The sequence below is a fragment of the Ostrea edulis genome, chromosome 4 (genome assembly GCF_947568905.1).
Source record: "Ostrea edulis chromosome 4, xbOstEdul1.1, whole genome shotgun sequence".
NCBI classification, from domain to species: Eukaryota; Metazoa; Mollusca; class Bivalvia; order Ostreida; family Ostreidae; genus Ostrea; species Ostrea edulis.
In genome coordinates, this window is record NC_079167.1 from 57146276 (window position 1) to 57171200 (window position 24925).

The 24925-nt window shown below is 34.7% G+C and overlaps 2 protein-coding genes across 6 annotated transcripts in view; one reads left to right on the plus strand and one right to left on the minus strand.

Annotated features, from left to right (window-relative positions):
• Window positions 1–21273, minus strand: LOC125670032 (protein phosphatase 1G-like). 4 transcript variants are annotated; one of them, XM_048904934.2, is made up of 10 exons: window positions 21000–21273; window positions 20836–20905; window positions 17807–18025; window positions 13285–14099; window positions 11525–11682; window positions 8708–8816; window positions 5240–5474; window positions 4186–4315; window positions 3816–3909; window positions 1–1800 (listed from the first exon to the last, which is right to left on the minus strand). In XM_048904934.2, the coding sequence occupies exons 1-10, from the start codon at window positions 21108–21110 to the stop codon at window positions 1573–1575; spliced, it is 2169 nt and encodes a 722-aa protein (XP_048760891.2). In that variant the 5' UTR covers window positions 21111–21273; the 3' UTR covers window positions 1–1572. The 4 variants fall into 4 exon arrangements, with proteins under 4 accessions (XP_048760891.2, XP_048760893.2, XP_056019104.1 ...); XM_048904936.2 differs by having other exon boundaries at window positions 17834–18025; window positions 21000–21269; XM_056163129.1 differs by having other exon boundaries at window positions 11525–11679; window positions 17834–18025; window positions 21000–21263.
• A 315-nt stretch (window positions 21274–21588) lies between these two features.
• Window positions 21589–24925, plus strand: part of LOC125669657 (nuclear receptor-binding protein-like) — a 27382-nt gene continuing 24045 nt past the window's right edge. For both annotated transcript variants that reach the window (XM_048904345.2, XM_048904346.2), the window contains exon 1: window positions 21589–21825. In XM_048904345.2, coding sequence (XP_048760302.1) covers window positions 21715–21825 — 111 coding nt within the window. In that variant the 5' untranslated portion in view covers window positions 21589–21714. The remainder of the gene's footprint in view (window positions 21826–24925) is intronic.

Sequence of the window (24925 nt, forward strand, 5' to 3'; positions counted from 1 at the left end):
ATCGGATCATACAGCTTTAATTCAATCAAAAAACCTTGTGGTTTTTAAAAACATTTTAAAAAGAATTTTCCTATATCTTCCAAAGATATAACATTAAATCCCTATTCCACCCCCCTCCTTGCTCCAGGTTCATGTGAATCTTAAATTACATCTAGGGGCTTCTTTGCTAGTTCTTTGCTGGTCCAGTGCAGTAAAACACGGTTATAGCAAACCTCCATGGCCAGAGAAAACAGTTCGTTATAACAAAACTTCATTATACACTAAAACATGGTTATAGCAAACATTCAGGGCCAACGAAAACAGTTTGTTATAACCAAACTTTGTTATAATTTTTTTCCGTTATTTTGCCCTCATAAGGGAATAAATATCACTTTGCATTATGCATAAAATCATTGTATGCATATTTGCAATAAGCGTGTTTTACTGTAGTTGTTGAGAAGATCTTTAAAACACCCCATTTTTGCTATTTCTTAATTCTCTCCCCTTGAAAGGGCATTTAATCAATGATTGACTAAATAATAACACTCATCAAAATAGTACAAAGGCCTATGCACATATATATACTTTTTCTGTTCAAAATTTACAAATTGGATGCAATCACATGAATAATGTTGATGATTAGGACATGAAGTTCATTTGACAATTATATAACAAGAGGCGAATGGCCACGGTGCTCACATGAATCATCTTGGCCCTGCTGTTGTTCTGCTTCTGTGATTTTTAAAAGATTTTATGCAATCTTTATTTCCATTTTTTTAAACCCCGTATAGTGGTTCCAAACTAGCCCCACAGGGTTATGATATATGGTCATAGAGTAAAAAAAATTCATGGTATGAAATGTAAGGTCTTTCCATAAGGAATTGATATACAACGCACGAAACCCAACCTCAAACAGTTCAGAGGATATTGCCGAGGTTAACTTTTCTTAAAAGTCAGTTAGAATCCAAGATCATTATAACATCAAAATTTTTGGTACCAAAAAGAAAGGTCTTATCACAAGGAATACATGTATGAAATATGAAAATTATATCACTCACTATTCAAAAGTAATGAACAGGTAAAACTTAAGATAAAAGTTTTAAAATTTGAATTAAACTTCAAGGTCACCATGGCATCAAATTAAGTTTCTTGACATAAAGAATCTTTATAAAAAATATGAAAGCCCTACCTTAAATAGTGCAGGAGATATTGCCTAGGTTAAATTTTCTTAAAAGTAGGTCAATCTCAAAGGTCAAGGTCACAACATCAAAAAACTTTTGGTACCAACAGAAAGGTCTTGTCACAAGATATATACCAAGATATATACATATGAAATACGATGGCTCTATCACTCACCATTCAAAGTTACGAGCAAGGTTTAAGTTTCAGATAGACAGGACAAAAACCAATATACGACCCCTCCCCCTTTGTAGAAGTCGAAAATATTAACTGTTGGTGGACAGATTGATGCCGGACAAAAAGTGATCAGAATAATTTACTTGAGCTTTCAGCTCATGTGAGCTAAAAATTTCAATGTTTATATAATAAACACAATCTATGTGAAATTGACAACATTTTTCCTGTGGATCTGTCTTATTTATCTGCCTCGAAGTCACCCTGCTCGCTTGGTGTGAATGCTTGGGTAGTTTCATCTATGTCCAGTTTTGGTCGTTTTTCTGACTGACCCTCTGAACAACTGTCTAGTGTGCTACAGTTTCTCTTGTTGTTCTGATTATTTTTAAAGTTGATGATAATGCACGTCATATTGTCACATCCTGTCCCATCTCCATGAGTGTTGGGTGCAAGACAATAGTCAAACAGCTACAAGAAAAATTCCACAAGAACTCTGTTTAAAATCAAATACACTATCCACAGTTTGGTATATTGAAGCAATGAATAATTCAACCACTGCTATACAGACATGATTACTCCCTAATTTTACTGCGAGACTCACTTTTGTCTACCGCTACAAACCAATGATCTCACAGTATGCTGTTTTTCACACCTTTCATTCTGATCCCCCCCCCCCATACCTGCAGATATGTTTATATCCCCCCCCCCCCCCATCACTGTGATTAATAGAATCCTTCATTAGTACGAGTGTGGGATAGGGAAATTCCACCGAGGGGACAAGATTCGCAGTCTAGGACGAGGCTTTGCCGAGTCCTAGACAGCGAATCTTGTTCCAGAGGTGGAATTTCCCTATCCCACACGAGTAAATAATGAAGGATTATTTTTCTCACATTTTATCTACAGTTTAGTGCATAAATTTGGGCTTTGAGAAAATTCTAAATTATCAAAATCCTCATTTCAACTTCGATGCAAAAATTAATTAGATAGACAGAAAGAGCATACCCGAAAATGGTTTACACTGTAAGTGTAAACTAAAAAACCCAAGGTTGTCCAACAGAAGGCTATACACATTGAAATTTAAAGATAACAAAGCAAAATATTTTTACTTCACCGTGTAACGTAAATATTCACCATGTAACGTAAATCATAGAAAATATATGACGTCACAATCAAATGACGTCGCAGCAGTGTGAGACAGAAAAATCTCACATGGCTGTCTCACATGGGCAAAGTCGATCTCACACTGGTGATAATGTGAGAAAAGTTTATCTCTTTGACTTAAGCTGACAGTAGAGGACCAATAGGAATAGTAAAGTTCTAGTGCACATGGAAACTTGTCATCATATTGTTGTACACTACAGTAATAGTAATATAAAGAAGATATATTTGGTGTTCTTGGTTGAAAGAAAAGAAAATGTTTCAATTACCTAAGGGCTGTTCCAGAAATGATCAAATGGGGGGGTCGGGCGGCAAATGATATTTTTTTGTGTGGGTGGTCGTATTTTTTCATATTTTATTTGGTCCGTGGTTGGACTGTTAAAAAAATATTTATTATGGGTAGTGGGTAGTTTCTATTGTTTTATTTTGTGCCACGTGGGTGTTGAGTTTTCAGAATATTTTTATTGTCGCTCTTGTCGTGTTGGTTACAAAACGTCGGAGGGAAAATTGAAAACGTGCTTTCGAAATGCTGCTTTCGAAATCAGAAATTGGAAGTAACATAGAACTATTCGAGTTGTTGCTCTTTGCAGCGCATAGCTTTCCATTACGGGACTCTTCAAATTAGAGGCGCGTTTAGTAGGGTCCCTTTGGACGTGATGGCGGCAAACTCTGTTCTGTAGATTATTACAGTTTACAGTGCATCGATTTTGGGAATATTTTGAAACCAATAGGTATTCCGTTTTCTAATAAAAATAGGCAAACCTTAGTTGATTTAAACGAGGGTACCGATGCGTTATATTTATCAGTCAGTGTGATGGTGATATAGAGGCCTCCGGGCGCGGGCTCCATTAGAAGACGAACGATTCGTGGAAAAACATATCCATACCCATTTCATGATAATAGCATCGTTTGGACTCCCAATCTTTCCAACATTCCCACCATAGATGCCTTTGATTATTGATGTGACATCGTTTCTTCAGAACTACTGTGATACAATGTCGCACAGGCATTACCGCATCATTGACTAGAATGTTTGTCCCGAAAACCTCGCGAGATTTGTACCGTTTTCATTTTTAAAACTATTTTTGTGGTGGGTCTGGTTAGTTTTTTTTTTTAATTAGATGGGTCATGGGGTAATTTATTTTTTTTTTTTTTTTATGGGTGCTTGGTATATACAAAAGGTGCCTCCCGACACCCCCCCCCCCCCCCCCACCCCCCCCCCCCCCCATGTATTTATTTCTGGAATAGCCCTAACAGAAATGCCCATTCAAAAGTTCACATACAATGTATCCGGCAGTCACAGAGTAAACAATAAAAATGCAAACCTCTTCACATATTCTGGACAAGGTGTCTTGGAATTCAGCTTTATCTAATCTATGTTTGATGAAATCTATCACTTCTTGACTTGTCATGTAATTCCTGAAAAATGCCGGTAATCCTGTTAATACATTATTTTTTCTTAATCTCGGTGCAGTAACTGAATTGTGATCATTCAAATAAATGAAGCTAAAATCAAACTTCCAAAGTCAAGTTTCATCCCCCTCAGACATTACACATGTAATTGCATTTCTTTATATGAAATACATGTATAAAACCATCAGTGCAATTTAAAATCCTTACTTCACAAAACAATGATAATGGAAAACCTTTGTCAGATGTACTATACAAGAGTTGATGGAAAGACATAAGTCTTACCAGATTCCATCACAAGCTAGCACCATGAATTCATCCTCCTCCTCAATGGTTTCCGTCATTATTTCAGGTAAAGCTGTGATCATTTGCTCTTTGTCACTCTTTTCTTTGTTTCTTTTGTAGAAATGGTCACCTGTTCAGAAAGATCATACATTTCAAATTTTCACTTTCGATAACCAACAAATAATTCTGGAAATAAACACATTTGAAAACCGCTTCTTTGATTTGTTTTTGCACAGTAACTTGGGTATTCTTACAGGAGTTTCTAGGAGATATGTGCCATGACATGATTGTCACGATGGCTTAGCATTATTAACTCGAATTATTCATGTACTACTGGTAAATAATACCATTAATTAAACCAAAGTCTATTCCCACTGTAACATGCCTCATCATGTATCAACAACATCAGGTACCTAGAAAACCCAGGTGACAGCTATGGTTGGAGTGAATAAAGAAGTTAAAGCCAGCAACCTGTTCAGTGCCAGCCCACATGACAGAAATACCACGAGATGGACCACCACAACAGTCTATACGACCAAACAAGATAGTGAGTACACCATTTCTGTATACCAGAGTCTTACTACATTCACCATCAACCAAACCTCTGGATCAGCCTTACATATCAAAACTGACAAGCACAGTAAATAGAAACCAAGAGGCCCACCAAATAGAGCATTTTAAAAAATCTGGAAAAGCACACTGACTGGTAATCATCAACCTCACTGAAAATGAAAGTATGGAGAAGTTTTTCTAAATCACACCAATAGAAAAGACATCGGAGACAAAAAATGGTTTCTACTAGAAACGTCTCCTATGCTGTTAGTTTTAAGCCTTCTTCTTATTAGCAAATCATCAAAAATTCTTCATGTTCCATCACATGTCCACGTAGCATAATATAATATGAGTTAATGTAATAGATACATTGTTATTTACTGCTAAATGTAAATAAAACATGGAATGACTACTTCTCATTCTCTCTGGTAGGCCAGGAAGACAGTGCACATACATGAGATATAACTAATAATATATGTAAATGCATCATAAATGATGTTACCTAGAGCTCTGGAGAGATTGAGCCCACCATTGACTCGCCCATCCACCGTGACTTTTCCACCGGCTGCTACTATCCTCTCTCGTTCTGGGGCGTCCTCTGGCTTGTGGTCGACTGACAAGTCCACTGCTTTGCCATTCCGACACAGCACACATCTGGAATCCCCAACATTGGCCACAATGATCTGTTTGCCTCGTATTAAGGACAAGATGGCAGTGCAACCACTTTCGTGTCCTGGCTAAAAATTTAAAGATAATCTTAAAACATAACATCTGATTTGAATAATTAATGGTGGTTTAAACTTATAGTACCAGAGATTTATCCAAGTTGTGGCCATTGATGTTCATTGTTGCATCAATCTCTGAACATAAATTACACACGGCTGTCTTATTCAGAAGATCTGCATAGTCAGCATAGAGAGAATCAGGTGAGCTAAAAAACTACATATCAAAAAACTTCAGTCAGAAGTCTTGCATAATGATGGTGTAATGAGTGCATCTTTTAAACTCTAGCACCAGTTATTTATTATGAGCTAAAGAGATACTCACTTTTTCTGTTTCTCCACAGCAAAATTATGGATTGGGCAAATATTTCTGATATTAACAATGACCTTGATCTTGGTCAAATGATCAGAGTTCAAAGTTACAACGCATTGTTCTGTCATAAGTAACCTCTATGCCCAATCTATACCGGAAAGCACCACGCAATTTTCACTTTAACCTTCATTAATGTCTACATTATAAGAATCGTGTAAAAAGATTGAATAAAAGTGTTTAATGTAAACAAGATGTACTGTGAGCAATGCTCACTAAGAATACCCCCCCGCTTACCCCAATCTCCCAAAGGGTGTTGTTAATAGGTATAAATTACCTCTTTCCTGAGTGTAAAAATATGGTATGCATTTGTAGAAGAAAATGGAAGATATAGTCCGAACACAAATCCATGGCATAAACCTATAATTTTGACCTTGAGATCAAAGGTCAAGGTCATAAAGAGGTCATGAATGTACATGACACATAGTCTCATGGTGATACACCCATGTCTTATGGTATGACTATGTCAAAACCCTATAATCAATTTTGACCTTGAGGTCAAAGTTCAAGGTCATATACAGGTCATGAAGGTACTCGACACATCGTCTCATGGTGATACACTCATGTGTCAAATATGGTATGCCTATGTCAAAGAACAAAGAAGTTATGGCCCGGACACGAATCCATTGTAAAAAACCCTTTAATTTTGACCTTGAGGTCAAGGGTCAAGGTCATATAGAGGTCATGAAGGTACTTGACATATCGTCTCATGGTGATACAGTCATGTGTCAAATATGGTATGCCTAAGTCAAAGAACAAAGAAGTTATGGCCTGGACACGAATCCATTGTAAAAAACCTTTAATTTTGACCTTGAGGTCAAGGGTCAAGGTCATATAGAGGTCATGAAGGTACTCGACACATCGTCTCATGGTGATCTACCTGTGTGCCAAATATGGTATGCCTAAGTCAAAGAACAAAGAAGTTATGGCCCGGACACGAATCTGCACAGACAGACAGACGGACGGACAGACAGACATACCCCCCAGAACTTCGTTCGTGGGGTATAATTATATTAGTTCATATGAAGAGGAAAAACTAATACATGTATTGACTTTTTGTGTCCCTGTAAATCTAAGACATTTAGGGGATTATTTTGCATTGGTTCCTTAGCATTCTATATTTCCATACGATAGTGGACGACTTAAAAGACAACAGAAATATAAGTGATGCCTACATCGTGGTCTCTGGTAGAGATTGCATTGTGCCTTGCAGCTTCTAAAGTCATTACATAATGTAGCTAAGGTATAAAGCAAATTTCTAAGTTTACCAATATAAACTTGATCTTGACCAAAAGACCAAGGCTACAATACACTAAAGATTTTGAATTCTGATACCAATCAATGCCATGACTTAAAGGGAAAGGCAACCCAAAAGATTTTTACATGATAAATGATAGGATTAATCATATGATAAAGATTTGTCATACAATTCTGTTGATATATGGCCTAGATATGCTTCAGTACTGATTTGAAAACGTCAAAATTTGAAATTCCCGCGATCTATAGAGGCTGCCATGATGTGTAACTCTTTTGTATTCAAGACCACAAAAATCAATAATTTTGACGTCACACCGTCTGTTCCGGTTTTGATGAGATTCTAAGATCATCCACAGGTGCTTGGGTTCTAATTCTATTTCTAATGCATGTCAACAACGTCTTGCATACCCATAAAGTCCAAAATAAGTCCTTTTAAAAAAAAAAAACCTCACTGGTTATTATAACAGAACTTATAATAACCAGTGACCTAGGGTATTTTTTAAAAGGGCTTATTTTGGACTTTATGGGTATGCAAGACGTAATTTCTGTTGACATGCATTAGAAATATTTTCAACAAAAAAATAATTAAATCCACTCATGTAGCTTATTCGGAGGGGGGGGGGTCCTGAACCCAAGCACCTGCGAGATCATCAAAGATGTGCATGTAGTAAATCTTACGAATAAATAGGTTGATGCCTTCCTGGCAAGCAGTTAATTACACTAATGCGAAGGGGAGATGTGAAAAAAGGTTATTTTTCGAAATTCCCGACTCAACCAAGTCATTTGAAAAGAAAAGACTACGTAAATTTACTGTGGATCCATCATTTGCGTATGACAAGATGAGGTTCGAGACATTTGTATGAAGAACGTGTACCGTCTGCCTGGTCTGCAACTCCACTGAATGTCTTCTTTTCTCAATTTCTTCTTGCGAAAGAACGAGCTCAAATCTATACGGCTTCAAACTTAACTGTTCGTGACTTGTCATCTTTACAGTACTGCTGATGAAATAAACCGGAATAGACGGTGTGACGTCATAAATTAAACTCCAATGGCCACTCTCTTAGCGACGGGTAATTTAAAATACATGATAGATTAATATTGATTTAATTGTTAAGCAAGGATTTTTGTAGTTAAAGACTGTCAATTACAATATCAGTGATACTTTATTCATAAAAGCAACTGTGGTTAGGGTTGCCTTTCCCTTTAACACGTTACCAGCTGAAGACAAGTACCACAAACTTACACCTTTGTTTGGTGCTCATGGCCTTAGCAGGGAGGGTTCATTAACATGCCAATATGAGACCTCCATTTTTAAGGTCCAATGTCCTCACTTCTAAATGCTGAGCATTTAACAAAGGAGCATTTACTACCTAATTTTTTGTCTTAGGTTCGACGCAACCATGGCACAAGCAAGGTTCGAACTCACAATATCCAGATCAAGCGAACGCTCCAACCACTGAGCTTCTGTGACTGGTCAGTCAAGTAAGATAACTCCAACTTCCCATAAAGCTATGAAAAGTTGGAGATATATTTAGTGATCCCAACACCCTCACTAATGATGCCAAAAAATGATCCCTAAAACTTTCAGTTACAAGTACACAGTATAACAATGGCGACTTACTTCCTGAGCAGTATCATCCGTAAATAGACTCGCTTCCTCTCCTGCCTCTTCTTCCTCTTCATCAGATTCTTCTTCCTCATCATCATCATCGTCTTCTTCTTCTTCATCACTAAAATTATAACAAAGTTTAACATCAACAGTAACTGTGGTATGAACACAGCAAACACTCTGCCAACAAGACCATGAGAGCAATTAAAATACAGTATAATATAATATAATATCCGATATCGATATCTGGAATACACGGATATGTTGAAGTGATTTGGAGGTCCCAATAACTTATTCTTTAAGTATTTTACCCTCAATATTTCGAATCCTCAGATATCTTGAATTTTTTTCTTGTTCCCATCGAGTTTGAAAAAATGAGGTTTGACAGTATATCAAATCTAGGTGTGAAATATATATTGATACTGACGTACATGTATATATGTATATGCATTCTTAAAACTTACATGCCCTTGAAAATGCCTATACTGATGAAAGACTTTACATAACATATGTAACATTTAAAACATGATATGACTAATTTGGACAGTCCTAGAGTCAAAACCCTGGGTTTGTGAAATTCACAATTTTGGTACATCCTTTCCTGTTTTTCCTAAATATGCATTTTAGTTTTTATACAGTATCAGCAAACTTAAAGAAGTCTTTCCAATGATAAAGACAACAATCACTATAATAATTTTGGCTAAACATCCATTTAGTTTCAATTTAGTATCAATAGCATTAAAAAGGGATTGGTTCACGATTTTTTAATTTTTTTAAATTTTTTTCATTTTTGATGTTAAACATTAAAAATATAACTCATTTAATGTTGACAGTCAAAAATTTGACCTACTAAATACAAGATTAAAAGCAATATATCAGCCTTAAATCTGTGTTATGTAAACAAAGACTAGAGTCTTTATAAGTAAACAAACAAACCAGTCAAATATTAATTTTGTAATATAAAGCATCTTAGTTTTGCATAGTCACAAATTTGATCATTTAGATGACACGTTTTACCCAAAGAATGCTTAAAATGTAAAAGATATAATAAACTTGGATCGATATCCATTTCTTTTGAAAATTTTGTAAACAATAACATACTGCAATCTTTGTTTACAAAACAAATAATAAACTATCTAAAATGAGCTTCTGTGATAATGTATAACCTTAATTTTTATGTGAAATCTGTTAAACACATTAGATAAAAGATTTTGATCATTAAAAGTGAAAAACAAAATTTGGGGGGAAATTGTGAAAAAGATGTTTTTTAAATGTCTTACACATAAACACTACATTTTCATATAAAGTTTGGCCCCACCCAGGCCTGGATGATTATAAAACTTTTGTGAGCACGTTTTCATACTCAAACTTGAACTCCATGCTCTAAATTCTACTCATACTGAAAAGTTAAGGATATAAAACTTTTATAAAATCATTCTCATACTCAAATGGAGTACATACTCAAGATTTTTCAAGTATGCTTCAGAGCATCCTCAGAGTTGTACTCAAAACAAACATGGCTAAGTTTGAGTACAGTAAAAGTTTTATGACCTTCAGGCCTGGAGTCAGAACCTCTACACCAGGGATCATGAAATTTTATATTTCAAATGTCCAAGATGCTTCATACTAAAGAACAAGGTACAATTGTGTACATAAAAAGGCCCAAAAATTTGTTTTAAATGTGTCTTGAATTAAGCTTGATCTGTATTTTAAGTAAGTTGAATACATGCCAAGTATACTACCTCAACTTAAATCAAAGTTATTGTTTCTTTGATAGCATTACATGTATTACGTCATGAAAAAGACTTTTCCTGCCCTTTTTCAAAAAGAGCTTAATAACTGTTTTCATCCAAATTATTGCTTAGGAAAAGGTGTGCCCATCTGTCGAGCAAAATGAAATTAATATATATTGTTTTAATATTAATAGAAGATGAAAAATGTATTTGAATATGAATTTGCTTGACGCACGGGCTGTATGTTTTATGAAAGGAAAACCTCTGAATTTATAAAATATTTCAATCATTTTGGCATTTTTGACAATTTATGCCGATTTCATGCTCCAGTCATACAACACAAAGCAATTTTGAATCAAATTAAACGTCATTTAGGTTTGCTTATATATTCCTTATTTGAATGCCAGATTTTGGGACTCTTACTGAAATCATCAATTTCTGGGCCAGATGACTGTAGAAACTGTACATGCTTCTTTGAAATGAATTGGAATGGTAGTTAACATGCAAAAGTGAAAAATGTTCAATTGTTAACACATGACGGAGGACACTGGCCAACTGCAAAAGGTCATCTGAGGTTTACTCAGGTGACCTAATAAAAAATGAACTACCTGATTTTGTTTGTTGTGTAATTAATTCATATTTGCTGCTATGAAATCAAACCCATGGACTTTGGAAGTTAGTGGGGGAAAAAAATCTACCAAAATGACCTGGTACAACTGTTGCAATGGAATATATCTAATACATGACATGACTTGCAGTGTCTCCAATTGGGGTACTATGTGAAGAATTGTTTTCTTAAATGTTAGTTTTCTGCTACTTCCTGGACCTAAACAAGTCAATGTTACTTTTACGACTAAAAACCAATCAGCTTGTTTAGTGCACCATTTTATTTTAGAAAACCTTGAACTAATTTGTGAATCTAATATACTGCAGCTGTAAATATTATATCGTATCGCATCGAAAAATCTCGACTAGTACACATCCTAAATCAAATCTCTGATCCATACATCTCTAATCAATTTATACACACACACACCTTTATGGCATATGTCCGATCCCATTATTGAAGGAATAACTATTAGATTCCTAGTTTTACCTATCAAATTCAATATTTTCATCTTCATCTTCATCACTGTCAAAGTCTTCTTCCAGCTGCTTTTCAAAACCCTCCTCCTCTTCCTCCTGGTCAGCTTCCTCCTCACCACCATCTGCCTCATTCTTGGAATCACCAAGAAAGAAGGAAGGTTTTCCCTGCTATTAAATTTAGCCATTTGCAAAAACAAAACAAAAAAGAATACCGGGTGACAAAATTAAGAATGGATTCTTGTCATGATTCACACAAATGAGATGATGGCTATTCAAAATGTCCTACTCCTAACCTTTTCCTAGAAATTGAGAAAATCATTTTCTCTTTCTTATTTGATCCAACATCCCCTACTTTCTTTTATGGCATTATGTATCTAATTGGTTTTTTATGATAACTGTCCAAAAATCTTCAGCAAGAAATAACGCAGTATTAAGTCTTCCCCGGAAGACGTGTCGCCTGCTAGTTCATTCTATATGTAATATATCACGTATAATGTTGAAAAAGTAAATTTTTTTTTTGCTGTAAAAAATTCTAAGTCCCGGCAAACAGGAAGTTGATAAGCGACAGATTCGAAAATGTCTTACACAATACAGTTGGTCACACTGATGCTCTGTGCCAAATATCAGGGAGTTGCCCCATGTGGTTCTTGAGAAAACTGTGACAGAAATTTTTTGTGACGACGACGACGCCAGACGACGGATAGTGATCCCTATATGTCGCCACTGCGTGTAACGCAGGCGACACAATGATCTATGTCATGTGCAAAAATCTAAAATTATCAAAGACTGATTGATTGTAGATTGTTTAACAACCCTCTCGAGAATTTTTCACTACCTGTGATGGGCAGCAAAATTTAGACCTATGCTCAGTGCTTGCGGCCTTGAGCAGGGAGGATCTTTACCGTTCCGCACCTGCTGTGACACGAGGCCTTGGTTTTTGCAGTCTCATCCGAAAGAACGTCCCATTTAGTCGCCTCTTAAGATAAGCAATGGGTACTGAGGACCTATTCCAACTCGAATCCCCATTGGACAAATTTATAAAAGAATATCTGTATATATGTATATATATATATATATATATATATATATATATATATATATATATATATATATATATATATATATATATATAAATATATAAACTCTTAACACATTCTTGAAATATTTCGACCGTTAATACATACACAATGTTATCGAGTTTACCAGTGATCATTAACTCTGCCATGTAAACAGTAAAAATTTCTAAGGTCTTTGTTTTGAAAAGGGTGTGACTTTGATCTTGATACATAAACATGAACCATGAAACCCCTTTTTTTGTGTGTAAAAACAATGTATATACATGGATATATTCCAAAGCTGTTGTCAACAAAATATAACATCTCAACATGCCCAATGAATATGAGAAGAATCCATCTTTAAAAGAATCAGAGGCCACAATGTTAACAATTAAATTCCCTTCCTAAAACAAAGTATGAATTACAAATACTACATGTAAATTTGTTAGCAGTCAAGATTCTAAAATGAATGTTCCATTCGATTTTGATCTATTATTGCTAAATCACACTCTGCAGTGTATAGATGTTTTGTTTTTTCTAAAGGGTACATAAGTACTGTACGTACAACAATCAGTACGAAAATAGAATAAATTTCCCAATTCATTATGATCAATATAATATTTCACCCTGTATCTTTCCTTGGCAGATATTCTGCCTAGAATATGTCTTGAACTACAGTAGTGATTTTGAGTTTTTAAAAATTACAATAACATACATCTGTTTCAGAAGAATCCACAGTACTAGAGGAACAAACTTGTTCTGCAGACTTGCTGGATGATTTCCCCTTCCCCTTGCCTTTCCCTTTTCCCTTTCCTTTCCCTGGACTGGATTCAGATTTTGTGGAGCTAGGCTCCTCTGCAACTTCTTCCCCTGTTACAGCTGAAGCATTCACTAATTTTTCCGCTTCTATATCAGAGGACTCAGATATATTTACATTCTTTGTAGTTGAGTCACAATCAGATTTCAAGCTTTCAGATGACTGAGATGAAGAGGATGTAGATGTACAGACTGCCTCTGCGGATTCCTGCTTTATGTCACTTCTGTCAGATTTTGATGATGGTGTCTCTAATTTAGAAGGTCCATCTGAACTAGAAGATACACACTGCTGAAAACTGGAAGTGGAATAACCAACAGTATTGTCTTGTGGAGACTTCACCTCCTCCTCTGATTTTATATCATTACTTTCAATTGCTTCACTTTCATCATCATTCAACATTTGAATATTTTCATTTTGCTCTTTTTCTCTGTTTAAATTGTTTTCATTTTCTGCATGGCCGTTTGCCAACTTATCCCTTGTCCAGGAAGTTCCTGTATCAGAAGATGAACTACATGTTTCTTCTGTTTCTACAGAGCCCATTGCTGTAAATTTGGATTCTTTTTTCCCTTTCAACAGAGGAGAGTTGACAGTAGTTCGTTTCTTCTGTATAAGTCTGGGTTGTGGAAGTCCTTCATACTTTGCCAATAGATCTTCCAGAGGCATATCAGCTTCTGATCGCAACAAATCTGCCTCAGATTTCATTTTTCCTTTCGCTATAAAGAAAATACATACACTTTCTATGCTGACTTTGCATGTATATCAATCATGATAATACCCAAACAACATGCATCGCTAGCAATTTGCTTACCTCAATGTAATGGATGATCAGTGAAACCCTCAATTTTCGTGAATATTTATGAAATGACACAATCATTTATTGACCAATCATAGTCACAATAACAAATTTCGATATTTCAATGGACCACTCTTTTAGAAGCAAGTCAAATATACAGCTGCATATTAAATGAAATCTGCCTTAATAACAGAGACTATGCTTGCAAATTCTGTATCAATAAATTTATTGTGTCAGTTTTTCCTAATGGGCTTTCTTCGGATTATTCCACTACAAGCTACGCAATGATCTCAGAGTGGCTTTTTTTTTATCCAAAAAAATTGTGGGAGCTCCTCGAATGGTTGATGCATGAACATAAATATTCATAAAGTCAAGGGTTTTATTGATCATACAACCACAGCTATGACGTAGTATGAGTGGAAACAACAAACGAGGTTTCCGACAATGGATCACAAGTACTCATGATTTACAAATTTCTATATTCAGTGTCATACGAAGGGACAAAAGAGTCAATCAACAAAATTTTCTGATTTATCAACCATTTACCATCACTGGAATGGAATTGTGTAAGACCCTAAATTGAGATATTGACAACGGTTTATGTGAGGTATGAAAGACAACTCTGGATAGAACAGGAGAATAAACTTCATCTTTCTGTTCTTGCATATACACACAAAACAATTTTCCTTTGAGTTTTGTACTTTTTGATGGTGGATGAATCAACCAAGAGAGAGCAGTGAAAAACAAATTACTCTGCTGTATGATCACTAAATGACAGTCAAATGCAACCTACATGTACGTCCTTAGACTAAGTCCACAGTTTTTTAATTTATTGGTTTACGGATTTTAAAAATAAAATTTAGGGTCGATAGGGAGAAGAAAAAAAAAATAAACATATTTAATATCTATCGTTTTATTTTCAATAAATCATTAACATTATTTCGTGAGTACAAATAAACAAAACATGTATTTTAAAAATATTAGATAAAAAATTCTTTAGAGTGACTAGTACGTTATGAATTTTGAAAAAAAAAATGCAATTTCAAATTCAGTGTATTACTAATACATGTATTTATGTTACACTTTGGTAGAACATAAGCCGAGAATGTATAAGGTCATATCTCTTTGATGTTGTAAATAGGGCTGTCACGGTTCAAAATTTTCGGGTCGGGTCGGTTCTAAATTTTTTGGTTCGGATATTTCGGTTCGGGTATATATAAGTATATTTCAAAAATCTAATATAGTTAAAATCAAAAACCTTTATTGTATTTTGTCACAATAATTACTCGGGGACGTGGACTGAGGTTTAGACTCAACATCCATGGTACCAGAAACAGCGTTGTCACTTCTACTCGTTTCCATCCATGCTTTCAATGTTTTGTCATTGACGATGTTGATCCTGTGGCGTATTTTCAATGCGTCTGACATATCTTACATATATATGTCATTATTTACAGTTTTGTCTACAATGCCATCATTTAACAATTGATCAAAATACAGCCACCTTTGAGGATTTTGACAACATTTCGTTTAAACGGATTTCTAATAATGATTCTATTTTAAAAACCAGAACCGAACTGAAATATGGAAAAATGGAATCGAACCCGACCCGAACAACACAACCTGCAGTTTTCGGTTATTTCGGGTACCCGTTGCAGCCCTAGTTGTAAAGTATCCAGTATTTATATAATGCTGTATATGCTCAATAAAGATTTTACATTTACAAATTGTAAACATAAAGGGAAAAAAAATTAATATAAGCACTAGTACAATTGTATGTAGTAATTCCATTTTTAATTTCAGAACGTTTTTACCTCTTTGAAATAATTTTTAACCCCATTTTCCCCACATAGACATGCCCATGGAATTATCTACCACCTTTTTGAAAGAAATGTTTCTTGTTTTTCATTTTTATTTGATACTCAAATTCTTTCCACCACTACACAAGGTATACTAATTTACGAGAAATATGCATACCTTTCTGAGTTTTATCTGGTCATATTTTTTATAGACATTCATTATAATATCAAAAGCATCTAACAATTTCTCACACTGTTCATTCCCTGTTAGGATTTTTGACGGCAGAGATGCACGCACATGTATTCAAATACATTTATTATGACTTGTACTGCTGTGGTATAAAATCAATAGTTAGAATAATCTAACTGTGTCTCGGTACAGGCCATCACCACACTCAAACCGGGTCTGTAGGACATTATCACTTTAACGATAGAACATCCTATCTAGTAAAGTCGCTAACAACTGTACCTTCCTCTCATCTTTAAACACCCAAATAGCACTGCATTTCGTGTTATGTTAGCAGCAAGAATACCGACAATTGTATGAGAAATATTTATTTCTATCAATTCCTTTTTTTCCCCCGTGACAAAATGCCATATGGCATCTGTTTTTCGTCGACAAGAACGATATAGGTATCATTACTGTCATCGTGCGTAGCCATATCTGTTTACATGGTTTTTAAAAATACGCAATAAAGATATTTCGCAAAATGAATAGTGATTACCAAATACGAATCAATAGGTTTGTGTTTCACGATTTTCTATTCCTAAAATTGAAAATGCATTTCATTTTTATTTTCGATTTGACATGTTGGGTAGAATTGGCAGTATTAATCCCCCCCCCCGATTCCCAAGAAATTAGGGTCGGCGGATCCGAAAACCAAGAAATAAAAACTGTGGCCTAAATTGGAATGGGAAGTACTAAACTTCAGGAAGCCAGATCGAGGTATGTCCAAGTCAAGTGCAACTGAGCTATCTGGTGACTAGCAATCAAAGCCAAACTAATACATTCTTCTCCCTTCTTTCAATTTGGAAAACCTGATATTTTGTGAGAACTCTGTTAATGTTTTCATATTTATTTAATAATGGTTTCATATTTTATTTTATAATGATTTCATATTTATTGGCATATATTATACATTAATTGCATGATAGTGAGGGAGATATGAAGATGTATTCACAAGAAAAATCATTACAGCTTCAAATCTCCCAAACATTCATGCAATAAAGTGTTTATTATATCGAAACAAAGCAAGATTACAAAAATGCATTTGAAATTGGAGTCCGCTCATTGTATGTAGCTGAGATCGCCCTAACCTCAACACCACGCCATCAACGTATTAGAAGGCACAAACAATGAGATACAGTGATATGATAACCATTTCTTGTATTTCCATTCTCCTTGAATGCCGATTTACTTGCTTGATTTTGTAATAACCAAAATCAGATGATTTAACTGTCTATCAGAAACCCGCATAATATAAACAAATTCCTTTTGCACCTTATAAACTATAAAAGTTATGACTCAAGACTGATTGTGACGTCACAATATACTGTGTTTACCTTGACATAAAATTTATGGAAAATGCACGAGGCTGCCAAAGGGAGTGAAATATGATGGGGAGATATGATGTTTGAGGTAGATCTATGTCAAGTTTTATCCTCCCTAGCACATGACTGTCTAGACCAATCAGATTACATGTTGCACAGAATTTTCATACTGACGTATAATATTGTGCTTTATGTATTTACTACATGATCATCTTATATAAATGTGTCATTTACTGTAACAGTGACTAGATGCACATCCAGAGAAACCTTAACCTACACTGTTTAAATGTGTTTGAAGTTTCACCTTCTTCATCCTCTTCTTCATCTATTCCAGCTAAAACTCTCATTTCATCCAAGGCTTCCTTCTCTAACAATTTCTGGTCAAATCCAAGAAATGCAACTTCAAGTGCCTCTTTCAATTTTCCATCTTTGAAAAGTGGATGTTGTTTGATGTAGTCAGGGAGATGAAGTGAGCAATACTGGGCAACCTCGGACCCTACACAGTGAACAAGATGTAATGAATAACAGCATAAACAAATATTTGGCTCCTGGGCCATAAAATGTAGACTGAAAGACAATCTCACTTTTGATTAAAGTCTCACTTCTGATTTAAGTCTCACTTTTGATTTTAAGTTTTATCACCGAAACGCAAATCAGAGACATACAATATTGTAACTTTGGTAAAAATACCATTTCAATGATTGAGGATATTAAGTTCAAATCCTCTAAATCCCATCAACAATACATTTAAAATATGATTTTTCATGAGCATGATTTGCCTATTTCTATGCTTCTTTAGTTGTGCATAAATTGCATGGAGTGGAACACTTGGGAAAAAATTCTGGATCTGCTCATGTATAAATGTAGCTGAGGTCCATGGAATTTACAAACACTGAAATCAACAGATTACTGAAAACACCTCCTAAAAGTACTAAAAATACCCAGATGTATCATTACACAAGAGGCCCATGGGCCACATCACTTACCTGAGACAAGGACCTTGGCCCTGCCATTATTCAGATGTTGCGATTTTTAAAAATTCTGATCCCATATTGTGACTCCAAAGGATCACAAAATATCTGAAAATGAATTCACGTAACACAGAAATGCCTCAACATCAATATGACTAACATGATCTTGCTGTTCTGAATAAGATTCTTAAAGATTTTCCCTATACATGTATATGTAAAACTTTTGATTTCCTATTGTGGCCCACCCTATCCCCGTGGGCTATGATTTTAACAAACTTGAATCTGCACTATGTCAAGAAGCTTTCATGTACATTTGAACTTTTCTGGCTCAGTGATTCTTGAGAAGATCTTTAAATGACCCCACCCTATTTTTGCATTTCCGTGCATCTCCCCGTTTGAATGGGAGCATGGTCCTTCATTTGATCAAGCTGAATCCCCTTCACCCATGTATAATTTGTACCAAGTTTGATTGAAATTGGCCCAGTGGTTCTGGTGAAGATGAAAATGTGAAAAGTTTACAGACAAACAGAAGGACAGACTAGACAATAGATGATCAAAATACCTCACTTGCACCAAAAAAAAACACATGCAGGGTGTGAACTCATATTTATATACATATATTGAATTATATTCCCAAAGTTCCATTCCTGTTGAATGGAATGATTTGTGACTTGTATTCCAGATTGCATTCTTCAGAGCTGTTGACAGGCCTGTTGCCCAAATGGAATACAACTTTAGGCAGTTATGCCGTGAATCATTTTAGAAAATTTCTTCACATTATAACCAAAAATTGAAAATGAATTTAAAGAAATACATTTCATTATTACACTGAAAATGTCATTGTAAGATTACTTATAGAATATGATATGTCCAATGAAGTTGCTATGAATAGCATGTGGAGCAATTATGTGGTGATGAAAATTGGCAGTATATCCTTCATTTTTATTATAAATATATATGAATGATTGTATCTTGTTTTAACGTCCCTCTCGAGAATTTTTCACTCATATGAAGACGTCACCAAGACCGGTGAAGAGCTTCAAATTTAGGCCTATGCTAGGCGATTACGGCTATTGAGCAGTAAGGGTTGTTTAGTATGCCACACCTACTGTGACATGGTACATCTGTTTTAAGGTCATCTCCAGAACCCGTGACATTCCCATCTGATGCAGAGCATTTGGTGATGGAACTGTCACTACCTGTTTTAACGACTTAGGTCTATCGCTGCCGGGATTTGAACCCAATTGAGAATATTTGTACAGAAATAGGAACTAACCCCCTCTAGGTATTTTATACACTGGTGGTTTCCATACTTTATTGGTGATTTGGTAATTACTAGTGTGTTTAGTTTTTCTGCAAATTTCATGGACCCATGTAGTTGCACTCACTCTAACAGTAGGACTGTCAATGGGTGAGTTCAGAGTACTACCGTTGGTTGACAAAAGTCACCAGCGGCAGAATTTTTTAACCATTGGTACGACCGTGGTACCAATGTTAGCCAATAAAATTTATTGATGGCAAACATTTTTGCAAACAACCTAGAGCTCTGTTAACATTGGTAATTTTACTTATGATCGACATAATCAAAAATGGCAGGCATTGTGTACACGCTGAAAGCAACATATTTTGTATCACAGCTTTTCCCCTTAAATCTTCATAGACATCAACTGAAAACATTTCTGACATATAGTTTCAAATATGTCCCTGGATAGACAGAAATGGGTTTTAAAAACATCTGTATATGATGGTATAGTAATCACTCACTCTAACCATTTCATCCGAGTTTTGAAAGAAAAAATACATCTTTGCTAGCCAAGGGTTTTCGGTCCAATCCACTCCCCATTTATGGGCCGAAAACCCTTGCCTAGCGAAGATTGAGAAAATAATATGCAGGAGAAAGTATCAACAGTAATTAAAAACATATTTCTAATGACACCTTCTGGCTGCAAAATATGAATGTATATTTGTTTGACATTCCGTTCATTGCTAACTGTTAAGCCAGTGGTACACCAATGGTACCATTGTTGAAATTTAATATTTCTCACCATTTATAACCCAAACTCGTTTAGAGTACACAGGGATCCAATGGTACCAATGTCTCAAACTTTTTTCAAAGGCAAATTACCATTGGCAAATCGGTAATGGTACCATTGGGTTTACTCTGATCGCATCCATATTAAATATTTATGTCTGCATAGAACACTTGGAAAAGGGGAGACTTAAGATCAAAAGTGAGCTCATCTAATTCTAATAACGCCAGAACCAGTTACAAGTTGAATGAAGTTGGACAAACACAATTAATAAGCTAAAATGTATATAGATCTTGCACTCTTACCTCCATGGCCATCATATACAGCAAAGAGAGCCGTGTCCTCGTCCAAGTCATCAATGCAGTTGTGCGAATCCTGACAAGGAACACAACCAAAAAATCATACATCATATTAATCATTTAAATACACACATAGCCTTCTTCACAAAACTAGAAGCAGAAATTATCACCTCTTGAGAAACCCTCCATCCTTGCATAGAGGAAGCACCATAGCTAAACTTCTTGTTGGATTTGTCTATTGATATTTTTTCAGTGTTTGGAGTAGAAAGGTAAACACCCATCTTGATAAGGATCTGTTATCCCTTCGTGTCAGCTTTCCTAAAATACCAATCTATCATTCATGTTTTCTTCAGAACGCAAGACATTAAAAAACAAATACATGTGTACACATTTTTCGCGGCGTGCTGGTTGTACCACGTGATTGCCGAAAATTTATAAAATATTTATATTTCAAATATATTTTTAGATTAGAAAATATATGAATTCAAATATTTTTAAAAATCTGATACTGTACACGTTTCCTTTTTTTTTGGTCATATTTTAAAAATATCAAATATATATTTTTTTTTAAAATAGTAAGTCGTGTCTCATAGCACTTTTAAAAGAATAATAAAAAAATAATAAAGAATACCTTATTTAGTATTTTGTAGGCCTCATCATATTTCAGTTTTGGGTGACTATAACATATTTTTGTTAATTTAACCAATGTCCATCGAAACAACAATTTAAAAACTACACGAGTTCATATTGTACAAGTTATTCATCCCATTTGCTGCGGAAAGACGATTTAATCTTACTTCCGGTTAACTTGAGAAGACGAATTTCCTTTACAAGTTTGCTGTAAAACATACTTTGCATATTCTGTATGCTGAACAAATTACAAGAATGGCGGAGCCAGATGAAGGTCTAAAAAACAAAGCGGATAGTGAATCTGAGGACGAAAGTGAGGTTTTAGAAGAAAGTCCCTGTGGAAGGTGGCAGAAAAGACGCGAAGAGGTGACTGTCATGTCAGATGTTTTTGCAAAATATATTTTCAATTTTTGTAACAGCGATGGTAATTTCCATTGTTTCACCATAGATAAAATAAATCCACACGCACATACAAATATATATATACATACATACAGTCATACACACATAATTTGATTTTAAATATCCTACACAACATCCTTTAAATTTAAGTTTACAATTACATATCCGGGTCCAGCACAATCTATGTATTTAGCTATATAGCTTTAATATGTCTTATGGCATGACCGTGTTTGAAGGTGAAGCAAAAAGTATTTGCATTAGTATCTATATCTCAACAGGACAAAAAAATATCCCAAAGTTAACACCTAATGTGTGAGGACAGAGCTCTATCAAAGCATCCTAACTTTAGACATTTGATCCGCCTATTCATTGAATGCGGGAAATATAATGCAATTACTGTAAACTGTGCATTGTGATGTCATGTTCAGCGTCGGTGTTTAGCAAATTTACAAACTTACAAGACGTGGTATAATTGCGTTAATGATAATCGTGGAGTGATTATATATGATTAAGAAAATATGATTGACATGTTTTTACAAATTTTATTTAACATCGCAGAATGAAATGAACTTGGGAACAATGAGATCCGAAATGGAGAAATACATGTCCTCATGCTTGCATTCGAATCTTCACTAATTTTACCAAAATTTTTAAGTTCGAAGGGTATGGTTTAAATTTTCATCAGTTTTCTATATTTTCCTCTTAAACATGTATATATGTGTTACCTTTAGGGAGATCTCTGCTCTCATGGCCCTTCAGGCCAAGAGAGGGGATTGTCCACTATAAAGCTATTTGAAATAGCTTGATTTAGGTATTACAAATCATTGATCAAATTAATATTTAAATCATAAAAATTAAATATCTCTGAGTGAATATAGTCCATACAACATATTATAAACAAAAAATAATTCTTAAACTAGGAAGAATTTTGATTCACAATCGTCAAATATATAGGTTTATTAAGTTTAAATATTAAACAACAGTTATCCAATCTTCAGAATAGAATAAAAGTCAATGAGGATCAACAGTATAATGGATTGGCAATCAGGTTACACATTGTAAAGTCATCATACTTATTTATGCTTCAACACACACTGGGTAGTGGTCAGTTAACAACACAAAAGAATTTCTCTTTTCATGAAAAATCTTAAAAGGACATAGTATTGTTATGAACTCTTAATTAGAATAGTGTTTTGGTTAGTTCAAAGTATAAACACATTCAAAAATTATTATGTGACTTTTTAGCTATATCACTGCACTTAAGAAATTTCAAATAGCTTTAAGCTATATAGCTTAATAAAGCTATATATAGCTAAATAAAGAGATTGTGCAGGGCCTGTATATGTCTTATAAGATGCACAACTTTACATCCTGACATACATTACACAGACATATGGAAATTACTTTGATTGCTCAGATGATATGACAGTGCTCAGATAATGACAATGCACTGTTGTGCAAACACAGAAGATTGCACAAAACCAGGTGGAAGATATTGATGAAGACATGCAATTTTCAAGAAAGAATAAGAAATATTTCTCGTGGTCTTCCAATTATTCAATGAGATATTCAAGACATTAGTATGCATTAGCATTGCTGTTAAGATAGTTTCGTGTCATTGTGCAAAGTTTCACATTTCATATCTGGTGAAGTACATGTACCACCTTCTTTCCATACAACTTTATCAATTGATGTATGGTTTGAGCATATCAGTCATGTACACGATGTCTTGGCAGGATTGAAGAAAAGCATTGTGACATAGTTAGTTTGCTAACTATGTAATGCATTATGATTTTGCTTTGCAGTCTGTCATTTTTGTAGAGTCAATCATATGCAAATGCTGTAAATGCTAAAAATCTAAAACAATAACACCATTGTTTCAATGATGTTCACTATTAGTGAATGACCAATATTGTATCTTCTCCACATTGTAATTTGTGAATCAAGGTCCCATGTACTGCTTGACAGCTATATTCTGACACAGTCTAATCAGCATTTACCCCAGACTGTGTTTGCATTGCAGTACTGCTTTGTATCATATGATGCCGCCATGCATAAAAAAAAATGTAGCATGATTTTTCGTTAATGGATATTGTATTCATATTGTAAATAAATAGCTACATCTGGTAATATGATATTCAAAGTGCTGTAAACAGGTTCACCTGTAGAGATTACTGGGATGTGTCAAAAGTTTCTGCAGGGGACATTTCTAGCGGTAGCTGTAAAACTATGAGTTTAGAACAGGAATCAATAACCAGTTTAGGTGTACTCTGCTCCTCACAGATTTACAATAAGATTTTCCCCGAGTTTTGAATGAGTTCACTTGTAATTTATTCATTTAGATAACATATGAATTGGGTGAAAGGTCTATCCATATCACTTAAGAAATGTGTGATGGATGTTTCTCAAGGTCTACTGTGGAAAATATGTGGTTTATGTTTAATATTTATTGAAAAGGGAAATAACTCTAATTTCAATTTTAGACAATAAAGGGTTTGTGTTGTAATGATAAATACATACACTTTAATGGATGTAAATGATACATGAATTAAACCTTGTAGTATGAAATGTATGTGAATGAAAACGAAATTTGGAAATAAAATTCTTATGGATTCTTCTGCATGCATGAATGTGGAATTCTGACTCTGAATAAATGAGAGGGAGTTGGCATAACATATTTCCAGACAAGCCAGTCCTTGATGCTATCAAAAATTAAGGTTAAAAACAGGGAAATCGTTACCCATGTGATGTACATTCACATCTCAGTATTTTGTGACTCCCTCAACAACATGAACATGGAATTTGATGATACACAAATTGAAGTTGTGTATGTATGGTATTCATTGTAGTTCATGTTTGCATTATGTCATTGATTTTCAGAGATGGTTTTACCTTTTGACACCACTTTTCTATTGTCTTGATTCTATTCTCACCATATGTCTTACTTTATTGGTTAAAGAGACTTTTGTTTTTGATAGATAAATGAATGAGGAGGATAATGACTGGTGCTGATATTTAGCCATATTTTCACTGTTGATGATTGGCTGTAATTATTATGATAATC

Bases quoted from the DNA above. Each gene is read 5' to 3' on its own strand.
- LOC125670032 (XM_048904934.2), bottom strand. From the start codon at position 21,110: ATGGGTGTTTACCTTTCTACTCCAAACACTGAAAAAATATCAATAGAC. The intron at 14,100-17,806 runs GTAGGTTAAGGT...TTTTCTTTATAG, and splicing joins TTCAAACACATTTAAACAGT to CGAAAGGAAAAATGAAATCT. The intron at 3,910-4,185 runs GTAAGACTTATG...GGCATTTTTCAG, and splicing joins CTAGCTTGTGATGGAATCTG to GAATTACATGACAAGTCAAG.